Source organism: Eleutherodactylus coqui, chromosome 8 (genome assembly GCF_035609145.1).
Source record: "Eleutherodactylus coqui strain aEleCoq1 chromosome 8, aEleCoq1.hap1, whole genome shotgun sequence".
NCBI classification, from domain to species: Eukaryota; Metazoa; Chordata; class Amphibia; order Anura; family Eleutherodactylidae; genus Eleutherodactylus; species Eleutherodactylus coqui.
Genome location: NC_089844.1, coordinates 60,742,561 through 60,756,581, shown reverse-complemented (window position 1 = coordinate 60,756,581; position 14,021 = coordinate 60,742,561). Strand labels below are relative to the sequence as shown.

At 43.5% G+C, this 14,021-nt stretch overlaps 1 protein-coding gene across 1 annotated transcript in view; it reads right to left on the bottom strand.

The window, feature by feature from the left end:
• The window catches only part of NME9 (NME/NM23 family member 9), a 40,125-nt gene extending 26,104 nt beyond the window's left edge, over positions 1-14,021 (bottom strand). The window contains exons 1-6 of the mRNA XM_066575694.1: positions 13,932-14,021; positions 11,993-12,050; positions 9,360-9,463; positions 5,816-5,887; positions 2,806-2,922; positions 794-869 (exon numbers count right to left, since the gene is read on the bottom strand). Coding sequence (XP_066431791.1) covers positions 794-869; positions 2,806-2,922; positions 5,816-5,887; positions 9,360-9,463; positions 11,993-12,050; positions 13,932-13,964 — 460 coding nt within the window. The 5' untranslated portion in view covers positions 13,965-14,021. The remainder of the gene's footprint in view (positions 1-793; positions 870-2,805; positions 2,923-5,815; positions 5,888-9,359; positions 9,464-11,992; positions 12,051-13,931) is intronic.

Below are 14,021 nucleotides of genomic sequence, written 5' to 3'. Positions count from 1 at the left end.
ATGCTGGCAAACATTTGTGCCCATTAATCAAGTCGTATAAAAGTGCTTTTGGTGTAAGTCTAGTGCTCTGATGTTTATATGCTCCATATGTATTGCTAAAGTAAGTAACTAATCTTCTCCTAATATCCTGGGACTATCTCGGATATATGTAAAAGGAATCCTTGATAAAAGAAAAGTGTGAAATGTCATCTTGGAATACCAAATTATGACTAAAGTAATGGAACATCATAGTGGCAAGTATCAATTAGCGGTTGTGATCATGTGACTTGTCACGGTAAACAGCTGGTAAGCGAAATGGAATCACTAAAGTAGATATACTGCCACTTGTTTTGTTTTCCAATGTACAGATAACACCACAGCAGTCCAGAAACCAGGGCTGTGGTGGAGTGAAGCAATATAAGGACAGGTCGGATTCCGCATGCAGGAGCCCGCAGCAGAGTCTGACCCGGTCTGCAGCCAAGTACCCTGCTTACCTGTCTGGGTCTTCTTTTTTCTGTACTGCGGACGGGTGCGGTAGTGCCGACCGGCACACATTTTTAAAAAATTTCAAACTCCTGCTTTCCTGCGGAATCCACGGCTGTGGACGGGCCACGAATCGGACTGCTTCCATTGACTCCATCAAAATGGAGCATGCTGCGACTGGTTTCCGCTCGTGGACATGAGATTTCCGCTTGTTTCAACATAGCATGCCATGTGGGTGTATTGCTGCAGAATCCGTAGCGGAACGCCCGCTCCGGGTTCCGCAGCAAAAATTTGCCTTACTGCATTGAGCCTTACTGTATATTTTACTCACCCAGTTCGTCATCTTCAATCTGAGTAGGGAGGGAAGAGGTCTCTTCGTCTTCCTCCAGAAGCGACTCATCTTTTACCTAGACAGTCGTCAATAGTATAGTGAGTAATCAACATAATTTTTAGGTTTGGTTTTCATCGTACGTCATGCTACGTACAATGTATATCATATATGTGCTATGACTAGCTCCCTTGAACCTTCATTTGTCAAGAATGTATTTAGAACCTACAGCAATCTATAGCATATTTAATGATATTAAAGGGAGACGACCCATTTAAAAATGCAGCCACTGGGACGCTCAGCTACCCATCACGGGTCCTGCTGCAGCTACTCCAGGAAAACAGCGGGTATGCAGTCAGCCAGGCATTTCTTCTGCAACTACTGTTGCAGGGGGAATGTAGTAATACATGGCGGCCATTCATGTAACATGAGGGCAGCTCGAGTCTGCCAGAACAGGAGCTACAAGTACAACGCAGCTCTTTGTTGTGGCTCATAGAGCTGTGTTTGGAGCAGGGAAGCCTTCTTTAAGGTCCATATACCCTAATAGAGCATATGGACAGTGCTTGTTTCATGTGTTTAATGTATGTAACTCAACTGGCCAATGAGTGGTGTCATCATTTTACCTACTGGGAAATTTAATACCAAATTGGACATAAAAAGATATTTCACATGATGTGAATGACTTTCCCTTTGGAAAAATGTTTGCATGCATTACCCAACATGTTCAAGAAGTGATCTGCCTGGTGCTTTTATGCCACAGACAGTGATTATGGTTAAGCGTACCTACATCCCGATTTATTATTTGATTGTTTAAAATAAATCAGTAGTACATGTGGATATAGGAAAGCTTGTAATATATAGAATATAGCCGCTAGTAGTTCCTCTTTCCCTGCCTGCAGGCTCTGTGTAAGCGTCCAGAAACCTCACCAGTCACCAACAAATCCTTCTAATGTAATGAAGCAGAACAATGTGCAGATTTTCAATACGGGAAAATCCACACCAAGTTCTGTATCAAAACCGCAACAATGGCGCAGATTTCAATTGAAGGGGTGAAATTTGCTGCAAATTTGCATCAAAAACTGCATCAAAATGCGGACTTTGGTGTCTTTTTTTATGTGGATTTTGGTGCCGATTTTCCACTGCAGAAGATTCACACCATTTTCTGCTTAAGTACCCTAAGATAAAATAGCAAAGTGAGATATAGCTACAGGTAATTTGACAGCTTTTTTTTTTATTGCTTTTATTGTTTTAACACGGATACAAACATGATTAAAAAAAAAAAAATCCGCCACACCGGGGCAATGCCTTTTAGGTCTGTTGGCTGTTGCTTATGTTTCGGTCTTACTTGGGTGGGCTATATTCTCTACAAGTTGTATTTTCTTTGGCTACACAAATGGACTCCCTCACACGGTTTAAAGGCTCCCTCACACTGGCGATCGCTATATCGTCATGAGAAAATCACAGTAAAATTGCGACTTTTTTCACTTGATTTTTTAGCATCTAGACCTCTTTTTTTTGCAAAAACATCCCTGTCACTTGCGATGTTATCGCACTTTTTAATGGGATTTTGCAGCAATTTTTTAATGCAAAAGTCAATAGGACTTTCTAATGTTAAAAACGCATCGCACGAAAAACGCAAGTTTGTGCTTTGCGATGAGATAAAAAGGAGGCGCCATAGCGGAACATGGTAGATAAAAAAAAACGCAAAAGGCAGAAAGATAGTGAATGCCGTGATTTTTTTCTGTCGCAACACCACATGAGTGAAAACATTGCAAAGGTGAAGGAAACCATTGAAAAGAATGGGTTTCATAAGTGTCATTTTCACTCACTCCTCCATCGCGCATAAATCACGTGATTTTATCGCCAGTGTGAAGGCGCCCTAAGGAGTCCGGACTCTTGAATTTTTTTCTATTTTAATGCTGTCTGTCTGCTGGAGACGGATCCTTTGTGCTTGGTATGTTCTTTTGTTGAAAACTTTACTAAAATTAGTCTGACTAAAATAAAAGACCTCTTACCACATTACGCTCCAGGCCATGATTTAAAACTTTCTTCTCCGTTTCCAGCTGTTCAAGGATCGTTTTTTGCAGCAACGGAGCATTCGCACCTCTGACTACTGCAACCAGATCTCCTCCCTTCCAAGACAAAATACTAGTTAATAAAGAGGAAGAGAGACAAGTGGGATATCCTATCACATGAAGGCGCTGCATGTATGCTATTTTCTGTGGTTACATTTCATTAGAAGACTACTACACACAAGGGCTCATTCACACAAACGCATTTGCAGTGCGTATTACATGTGCAAAATTTGCGCGCAATATGCAATGAATAGAACCTATTGATTTCAATGCGTTCGGTTATATGTGCATTTTCTGTGCACACATTAGACTAATTAAACTCAAATGCCCATAGAAATCTATGGGAGCATGCTGGCATGTTTTTTTAAGAGCGCAAATACAAAAGCATGCGAGCGCAAAAAAAAAACCAACAAACAGTAAAATACGCACATGCACGCAAAAACTTCTCAAGCAGCTTGCCGCACCACCGGGAAGACCATCGCGCCAGGGACACAGATGCAGGCTGGGAGGTGAGTATTGTGTTTTTTTTACCCAGTATATACTCGAGTATAGCTTGGCTTATACTTGAGTATATACGGTAATTAATTTTATCAATAAATTCTCGTCATGTGGGAGGAGATTCCTGTATCCACCTTTGAGTGCAAAGCTTTCCTGCCATATACATAGCAGCCCAGCCTTACTATCTTAACCCCTTTCCGTCATACATACGACTATCTATGCCTTACTAGTGTAGAGCGTTAATGAAATATTCAGATCAGGAGTGACCAACCCGATTTTAAAAAATAATTATGAATCAGGACTCACAATTCCAACTTCCATTAAAATCAATAGGAATAAAAATTGGGTTCCCTAGCTAGACCTCCTGAAGCAACAATGGAAGTGGTCCAGTGGTTAACACTGCTGCCTTGCTGTGGTGAGGTCCCAGGTGCAAATTCTGATCAAGAGAAGATTGAAACCTAGAACTCCAGCACTACAAGGCAGCAGTGGTAAGTCAGTCAACACACTCTTCCTTTCTACTCAAAGTAGAGAGCTAATATTTAGCAGATTTTTCATAAAAATCAGGTCGAGATGATCAGATCCGATTCAGCAAAAATCAGCTTGATTTTATCGCCTGGCCAATCACTACAAGAACATGGGGGGAGCGTCCTGTTGTCATGGCAGCCTTATGAAGGTCCCAAGGGCTGCTATGATCACAGGCACGTCTATTAATAGGCAGCCTATTAAAATATAGCATGATGGAAAACCATAGTATTGCATTATACTGTATAAGTGATCAAACAAATGCAAGTTCAAGTCCCCTATGGGGACTATTTAAAAAATAAAGAATAAGTAGAATAAAGAATTTTTAATTATTATAAAAATAAAAAAAATTTAAAAAAGGAAAACAAAAAACAAACAAACTTTTTTTCCAGTCATCACATCAAAAAACTAAAAAAAAAAAGAAAAATCTAAAAATTTGTATGGCTACATCTGTAAAAGTCTGATTTATTAAAATATCACATTATTAATTCTGCTAAAATAATGCAGTGTCAGAATTTTGGGGTTTTGTTTACTCCGTCTCCAAGGCAAAAATTGAATTAAAAGGGTTCAAAAAGTCTTATATTACCCAAATTGGTAAGATTATAAACTATAGCCCTATCGATTGGTAAAATTAAAAGAAAAAAAGTTATGGTGGTCAAAATATGAAGACAGAAAGCTTTTTTTTTTTTAAGCGTTACCATATAAAAAAAACTATATAAATTTGGTATAATTAAAATCATACTGACCCACAGAATACCCAAAAGCATGTAGTTTTTACTGCACCATGAATGCCATATACATAACCCCCCCAAATAAAAAGCAGTTTTTCTCAGAGCACCCCACTTAGAAGTCTTCTAATACATTAAATGGTACAGTAAATAGTACAATTGAAAAATACAACTCGTTCCGCAAAAAACAAGCGCGAATGGCAGAACTTCAGAATGTGACCTGAATGCAGGAGCATTAGAGATGAGCGAACCTACTCGGCCACGCCCCTTTTTCCTCCGAGCGCCGCGATTTTCGAGTACTTCCGTACTCGGGCGAAAAGATTCGTATGGCGCCGTGGGTGAGTGGGGGGTTGCAGCGGCGAGTGAGAGGGGGAGGGAAAGAGAGAGGGCTCCCCCCTGTTCCCCGCTGCTACCCTCCGCTCCGCCACACCTCCCCCCGCCCCCCGGCGCCCCCCGAATCTTTTCACCTGAGTACGGAAGTACTCGAAAATCGCGGTGCTCGATCGAGTAATTACTCGAAACGAGTATGTTCGCTCATCTCTAAGGAGCATCAATGACTTTTGGTCATGAAAGTGTTTAAAGAGCAGAACATCCACATATTCCAGGAGACATACAAGCTGTGCTGTTTATATGCAGCATATTACGGGGACCATTTAATGCAGTCATTAAATTATGAATGGCTGAGCGCTGCCTCTGGTTGGCTGAGCGCAGTGACCAAACACATGCAGCACTCAGCTGTCATTCCAGTCATGCCTGTGATTGGCTGACTGCTTAGTCAATCAGAGCAGTGCTTTCTGGGTGCGGGGATTTTTCAATCCCCAGCCTCCAGAAGACGACTGCCAGGTCGGAGAGAAGAGCCGGACGGCTCTTCTAGGGGAGTAAAAAAAATTCTTCTAACTTTTTTTCCCCGCTAGGGATGATTTTCAGGGAAGGGCTTCTATTTCAAGCCCTTCCCCAAAAATCATTGCTGCTGGGGATACCTACAACCCCCTGCTTTCAATGGGGCCGCAGCAGCGCCAGCCCCATTGAAAGTAATGGGATAGCATCGCGGAATTCTGCCACAGTTGTCACAGGCACCCTAAATTCGATCCTGCGCCCAGCTAAGCAGTGTGGAATGAAGTGAGGAGGGTTTTATGTGGCTAGTAGAATTTATAATTTTTTTTGAGAGTCCGGAACTCTATAAAAAACAAAAAATAACTCACCGCATAGAAAAGGAAGGTGGGTTCACATTTGCCTCTGTATTTCTCAAGGGCATCAATGTTATCAGCTTCAGCCTAGTCAACAGAACACAGAAATCATCACAAGGAACTAAAAAATTCTACAACAAAGATATAAAGACGTTTGAGATCGCGTGTGATTCAGTAATAATTGTATCTGATATATATTGAAAAAAACGAACAGAATCTGATATACTGTATATAAAACAGGATTATTTACAACACTAGAAAATCTGGAATATTTCTAGCTGGGATATCCTGCCATGATTATCCTGTGAAAGGTAGAATCACTCCTCTGCAAATGTAGATGTATATTAGATGCGAGATAAAGAACTCCAACTGCATCCCCCCTTTTACTTTTCGCTGACTGAGGAGAATTATGACCACTAAGACCCAATGTCCACGGGCGGGTTCGATTTGCGGAATCAAGCCGCCCATAGGGATACATGGGCATCCGCAAATGAAATAAATCATGCGGATTTGATTTGCAGACATTTCGGTCCTGGAAAATAAAAAACGCAGCATGTTCCATTTCAGTGCAGATCCCGCATGGACGGCTTCCATTAAGGTCAATTGAATTTCGGACGGCCCGCATATTATGTGGGAAAGCAGGAGTTAAAAAAGTACTGCACATGCGCGCCAGCTGGTGCTTCTGTGCGCATCCACAGACCAGAAAATAGAAGACCCGGACAGGTAATACAGTGTCCTTAACTGCGAGCAAGGTCGGTTTCCGCTACGGGCTCCCGCATGTGGAATCCGATACACCTGTGGACATGAGGCCCAAGGCTGGGTTATCACACTACGGTATGTGCATACATTCAATACCCATCCCACCCGTGGCAGCCAATGGTTCTATGATCTTGCAAGTATACCCAACAAGATGGCCTGGCCACCGACCATCATGGGTGGGTGGTTACTGATGTGTGGAAACCCAGCTTAATGGTGCCTTTATTATGGACATGCTGCAGGCCTCTTGCAGTAGAAAATACACTACAAATCTGCAATGGCCAAATCTGCACCTAAATGGTACAGATTTTGCTACGGGTTTTAACCCTTGTATCTCAAGGGTTGAAATCTAGAGCATAAATAGATATGCTGTGGATTTACAATCTGCAGTGTATTTCAAAAATGCTGCGGATTCTGTGCAGAAATATTCAGCTCCAAATGAATGAGATTTTTGAAATCTCCACCACATGGCTTGTACCAGGAGGGTATGCTCACATGGCTTGTACTATGAGGGTATGCTCACATGGCTTGTACTATGAGGGTATGCTCACATGGCTTGTACTATGAGGGTATGCTCACATGGCTTGTACTAGGTGGGTATGCTCACATGGCTTGTACTATGAGGGTATGCTCACATGGCTTGTACTAGGAGGGTATGCTCACATGGCTTGTACTAGGAGGGTATGCTCACATGGCTTGTACTAGGAGGGTATGCTCACATGGCTTGTACTAGGAGGGTATGCTCACATGGCTTGTACTAGGAGGGTATGCTCACATGGCTTGTACCAGGAGGGTATGCTCACATGGCTTGTACCAGGAGGGTATGCTCACATGGCTTGTACTATGAGGGTATGCTCACATGGCTTGTACTATGAGGGTATGCTCACATGGCTTGTACCAGGAGGGTATGCTCACATGGCTTGTACCAGGAGGGTATGCTCACATGGCTTGTACCAGGAGGGTATGCTCACATGGCTTGTACCAGGAGGGTATGCTCACATGGCTTGTACTATGAGGGTATGCTCACATGGCTTGTACTATGAGGGTATGCTCACATGGCTTGTACTATGAGGGTATGCTCACATGGCTTGTACCAGGAGGGTATGCTCACATGGCTTGTACCAGGAGGGTATGCTCACATGGCTTGTACCAGGAGGGTATGCTCACATGGCGGAATTGAACATGGAATTTTTCACATGAATTGCACGTCAAAATCCGCGCCTTTTTGGCACGAATCCACACACGGCTTTAGATGTGTCAATGGAAAAAAAAAATCTGTGTTCAGAATTCCGACGGATTTCCGTGTCAAGAAGTAACATATCAATTCTTGACATTGAAATGCCCGTTTGTGTCGGAATTCAGCCCCTTTGATCCCCCTTCCTGTGTGGTATTTGTAATAGATTTGCATTGTTTCCCTTCTTGCTTTGGGCATTAACTTGGCTACTCTGAGATGTTTTTAAATTGACATTCATTTGTTCATCTGTGTAGCCCACAATGTACCTGGATGGTTGGTGCCGACTTAACACGCTATATACTGACTTCTTGAGAGTCATATTTTGTATATTGTATTACATTTAGAGATGAGCGAACACGCTCGGATAAAGCAGTTACTCGAGCGAGCATCGCTCTTCTTGAGTAACTGCTTACTGGTCGAAGCAGGCTTGGGGAGGGGGTGGGCGGGGAGAGTGAGAGAGCTCTCTCTCAAAACCCCCTTCCCCCCCGCTACTCCCCGACGCCCCCCCCCCCCCCTTCCCCGAGCCTGCTTGGACCAGTAAGCAGTTACTCAAGAAGAGCGATGCTCGCTCGAGTAGTTGCTTTAGCCGAACATGCTCACTCATCTCTAATTACATATATTTTCGTATGGCTCTCCGTTTGTGCACTGGTCATCATACTGTTGGTCATTCGATGGTACTAGTCTAATATACAGCGCATTGGGATAGATGGAGCCCATTTCACCCTTTACACATTGTTGGTTTCAGAGTTAGCCATATCTTCATATTCCATCGGTATGCAGAAGCATTCTTAGACTTTCTATGTACAGGTTTTTGTGGATTTGGGCCATCTTCTATTGTGAACGTGGCTCGAATATGTATTTTGAGTCCAACCTTTGAGTTTTTTTAGGTTTTTAAACCGTGCGTTTTGCATGTATTTATATTTGTAAGTAAATTGTGATCTATTGCACATCATCGCTTTGGTTTGTCATATGATTTCACACAACATTTCTTTAGTTGCTTCTATGTGTCAGAATTCTTGGATTGTGCTCATTGACTGGCCTAAATCCGCCTGCGGATCCATGCCAAAAAACGCTGCAAAAAGCCATTGATTTTGAGGCAGTTTTTTGAGGCAGAATTCATGCAGAAAATTCGGCGGTGAATCCCTCAAACCCTATAAATTCTGCAGCATTTACATGATATGTGAAGGCAGCCTATGGATGAACTCACACATAATGGAAATACTCTGGATTACGGATAATCCACAGTGAATACAGTAGTAGATAGTTGGATCACAGTTTAACAAATCTCATCCCTCTCCGTGTACGGCAAATTGTCATTGCACATTGCATGCTTTTGATATTACACATGTGAATGATGCTTTTGAATCCAGTGTAAAGGACTGACATACACAGAAATTATGTGAGAAGGCCGTCTCGGTCTCACGTATTCTCCCCTATGATGCCATCCAGGTTCCATCCCGTTTTCTGTCCTCATGCAGTTTTCACCACTGGATTCACATAACACGAAACCATCCCAAGTTTAAAAATGTGACACATCCCTTTAAATATACCCCATGGGGCAGTTCTTACCACCGCAAATTGCAGCAGGTCATCTCCTAATTCATTTTTGATTTTTCGGAACAGACTCACAGTTGTTTTACACGGACCACACCAGGCCTGATAAACATCTACCACTAAGACAAAAACACAGTAAGTAGAAAAGCAACACATTGAAATCACAAGTTCAGCCTCTCGTTATTGGCAGGGTTGTCCGCTTTGGGTTATCTCTTACGGCCCATTTACACGCAACGATTATTGCTCAACATTTGTTCAAACTATGGCATATAAGCGATAATCGGTGCGTGTAAACGCTGCCATTGTTCACTCTTCAGCTGAACGGTGATTTTAGGGTGAATTTAAAATCCATCGTTCAGCTGGAGAGAGATAACAGGGACCGCATGCTTTTGTTCTGCACGGGAGTCGGAGATTACATTGTATTCTGCCGACAACCCATGTGAGACCAATGCAGCTGTGTGCAGAGACCCACATACTGTGCTCTGCAAACAGCTCCCAAGGGCCCTTTTACACGCAAATGCAGCTGATAAAGTGTTAATGGACATAAGTGTCCATTAACACTTTATGCAAAATGATCACTAAAACTGTCAATCTTCCAATTGTTTGTAAATGGGCCTTTAGACTGCCGGTATATTAACTAACTTTACACTTCTGGTAAGTGAAAAATCACTCATGTGAAAGAACCCATGTAAATGAATGGGTTCAGCTCCCGTGCAAGTTCTGTTCTTAGTGTTCAATTTCCCTGCAGCGCCACCAGAAAATAAAATAAACAGTTTTCTTTAAAATAAATGTGTTCTGCGAACCATGCAGTCACACAGCTTGTAGGAGGACGAATGGAGGCTGGGGACGATTGCCCCCCTTAGGTCTGCCTGGCCAGATGATCTTCCTCCTCAGTGCGCAGGGTCTTGAGGAGCTATATGAATCATCATCCTCCCGTTTGATGTTCCAAGACGCTGCTGTCAACCTATTGATGCACAAACAATACAATCCCTTAGTTCTGGGGCTGCACTTAAGTCGTGAGCTTGGTTCTGGGGCTGCACCTAAGTCATGAGCTTGGTTCTGGGGCTGCCCTTAGGTCATGAGCTTGGTTCTGGGGCTGCCCTTAAGTCATGAGCTTGGTTCTGGGGCTGCCCTTAAGTTATGAGCTTGGTTCTGGGGCTGCCCTTAAGTCATGAGCTTGGTTCTGGGGCTGCCCTTAAGTTACGAGCTTGATTCTGGGGCTGCCCTTAAGTCACGAGCTTGGTTCTGGGGCTGCCCTTAAGTCATGAGCTTGGTTCTGGGGCTGCCCTTAAGTCATGAGCTTGGTTCTGGGGCTGCCCTTAAGTTATGAGCTTGATTCTGGGGCTGCCCTTAAGTCACGAGCTTGGTTCTGGGGCTGCCCTTAAGTCACGAGCTTGGTTCTGGGGCTGCCCTTAAGTCATGAGCTTGGTTCTGGGGCTGCCCTTAAGTCATGAGCTTGGTTCTGGGGCTGCCCTTAAGTCATGAGCTTGGTTCTGGGGCTGCCCTTAAGTCATGAGCTTGGTTCTGGGGCTGCCCTTAAGTCATGAACTTGGTTCTGGGGCTGCCCTTAAGTCATGAGCTTGGTTCTGGGGCTGCCCTTAAGTCATGAGCTTGGTTCTGGGGCTGCCCTTAAGTCATGAGCTTGGTTCTGGGGCTGCCCTTAAGTCATGAGCTTGGTTCTGGGGCTGCCCTTAAGTCATGAGCTTGGTTCTGGGGCTGCCCTTAAGTCATGAGCTTGGTTCTGGGGCTGCCCTTAAGTCATGAGCTTGGTTCTGGGGCTGCCCTTAAGTCATGAGCTTGGTTCTGGGGCTGCCCTTAAGTCATGAGCTTGGTTCTGGGGCTGCCCTTAAGTCATGAGCTTGGTTCTGGGGCTGCCCTTAAGTCATGAGCTTGGTTCTGGGGCTGCCCTTAAGTCATGAGCTTGGTTCTGGGGCTGCCCTTAAGTCATGAGCTTGGTTCTGGGGCTGCCCTTAAGTCATGAGCTTGGTTCTGGGGCTGCCCTTAAGTCATGAGCTTGGTTCTGGGGCTGCCCTTAAGTCATGAGCTTGATTCTTGGGCTGCCCTTAAGTCATGAGCTTGGTTCTGGGGCTGCCCTTAAGTCATGAGCTTGGTTCTGGGGCTGCCCTTAAGTCATGAGATTGGTTCTGGGGCTGCCCTTAAGTCATGAGCTTGGTTCTGGGGCTGCCCTTAAGTCATGAACTTGGTTCTGGGGCTGCCCTTAAGTCATGAGCTTGGTTCTGGGGCTGCCCTTAACTCATGAGCTTGGTTCTGGGGCTGCCCTTAAGTCATGAGCTTGGTTCTGGTTTTCTTTCCATCTACCGAGCTTCATTCTGATGCTTCATTTATTCACGGAGGTGATCGGGTGTGAGCATGCTGCTATCTTGCTGCTTTCTGTACCAGTAAGATACAAGCAGACTGTCTATCAGTGCAATATATTTTAAGGGGAGGGTCACTAAAACTTTACAGACAGGGTGCCTAAAGGCCCTTTTACACGGGATTATTAGTAGTTGTTCAAAACCCCGCGGTTTTAAAGATAGTCGTCCCGTGTAAATGCATGCAGAAAACTGACCGACTCGCCGTTCAGTGTAAAAAACGGACATATATAAAACGGGTGATGTTTCTTTTTTCACGTGTATTCACTCCCTTACCCATTATTCCTTTGGACGACAGCATCTCGTCCCATTGTTCCTGATTATTTATGGTTACCTGAAAATTGCGAAAAATGGATGATATCAGCAAAATGGTCATATTCATGGTTATTAATATTTCATATGTTGCCTGTATTAAAAGTTTATTTCTCTAGTGATGGCATATCAAAAGGTTTTCACACAGCCAAGAAAATCGTGCAAGAATGTCTAAATGTGATCTGAGGCTATCTTCACACAGGCGAGTGCGATATGGGGTCGGGAATCCTGCCCCACCCCTCCCCCCATATCGCGCTCCCCATAATGAATTCCCCAGGGATGCAAGGTGTTTTCATGGAAACACAATCATGCATCACTTTGGGGATGAAGGGATCCTCCGGCGCGCCTGTCACATCCGCGGCAGAGGATTGCGGAGTTCTCCCATTGCTTTCAATTAGCTTCCTGCATCGCATCGCAGTGCCATGCCAGAAAACATCGCTAATGTGTAGGACTCCATTCAAAGGAATTGGGTTCATATTTGTGCGTCTCACAATGCACAAATCTCGCACGATTTTGATGCCCGTGAGAAGCCGACCTTAGGAGAATAAAATGATTATCACATTGGCCATCATATTAACATAAGTTATGTCAACGCGCAGTGACCATTTAACCCCTTCCCCCTGTAGGATCTACAGTTACATCCTGGAGTATCAGGGTATGTATATAAAGACGTCGCGGGACGACGTCTCTTCATACAGCGAGGGCGTCAGATGTTTGTTACAGCTGACACCCACGGGCAATAGCTGCAATCAGCCGTGCGGTTGGTCGGCGCTATTAACCCTTTAAATGCCGCTGTCAATTCTGACAGCGGCATTTAAATCCCCCCCGCAGGGGGCCGTGCAGGTGTCATGGCAGCCAGGGGCCTTCTGAAAGGGCCCAGGGCTGCCTATCAAGCCATCCACGTAAAGGGGTGGCTTGATAGACTGCTTGTCAGATTGCAGTATTATGTAATGCTATGGCATTACATCATACTGCAGGAGCGATCAAAGCATCGGTAGTTGTGGTCCCCTTGGGGACCTAAAAAAAAAGTAAAAATAAAGATCAATAAAGTTTTACTAATTGTTAAAAAAAAAAGTAATAAAAGTTTAAGTCACCCTCTTTTGCTAAATCTATAATAAAAATTCTAAATCATAAAGCAAAAATACATATTTGGTATCGCCTCGTTTGCAAAAGTGTGATCTATCAAAGTAATGCATTATTTACCACGCACGGTGAATGTCGTCCGAAAAAAAAATAAACATCAGAAATGCACTTTTCCGGTAACTCTGTCTCCAAGAAAAAATGCAATAAAAAGCCATCAAAAAGTCGTATACATTCTGAAATAGTAACAGCATAAACTACAGGACATCTCGCAAAAAAATTAGCTCTATGTCGACGGAAAGATCAAAAAGTTATTGCGCGCAGAAGATGGCGGCAGAAAATAATTTTAAAAAAATTGAAGGTTTTTGAACATAAATAAAAGTACTACAGCAAAAAAAAAAAAAAAACTATACAAGTTTGGTATCGTAGCAATCGTACTGACCCATAGAGTAAAGTTATCACCTCATTTTTGTTGCAGCTTGAAAGATGGCAGAATGTTGTTTGTTTTTTTTTTCATTTTACTCCACTTAAAACTTTTTAAAAGTTTCTCAGTCCATTATATGGTACATTAAATAGCACCATCGAAAGATACAACTCGGCCCACAAAAAACAAGTTTTCATACAGCGAAGTCGATGGATAAATAAAGGAGTTACGATTTTTTTTTTAAAGGGGGTGGGGGGAAGCTAAAATGGAAAAAAAAAAAAGGGCAGCGTCCTCAAGGGGTTAACAGGAGGGCAGGAAAAAAACTAAAATGGAAAAAAAAACCGTCCTAAAGGGGTTAATGTCCCCAGCATATGACTCGATTACTTCTGAGGGTCTCACCTGCAAAACGAGGTCTTTCTTCTTACCGGCCATGTCTGCACTATAGAGGTTCTAGCTGTCTCCTAGGAAAAACAACGCTGTTCTACTGTC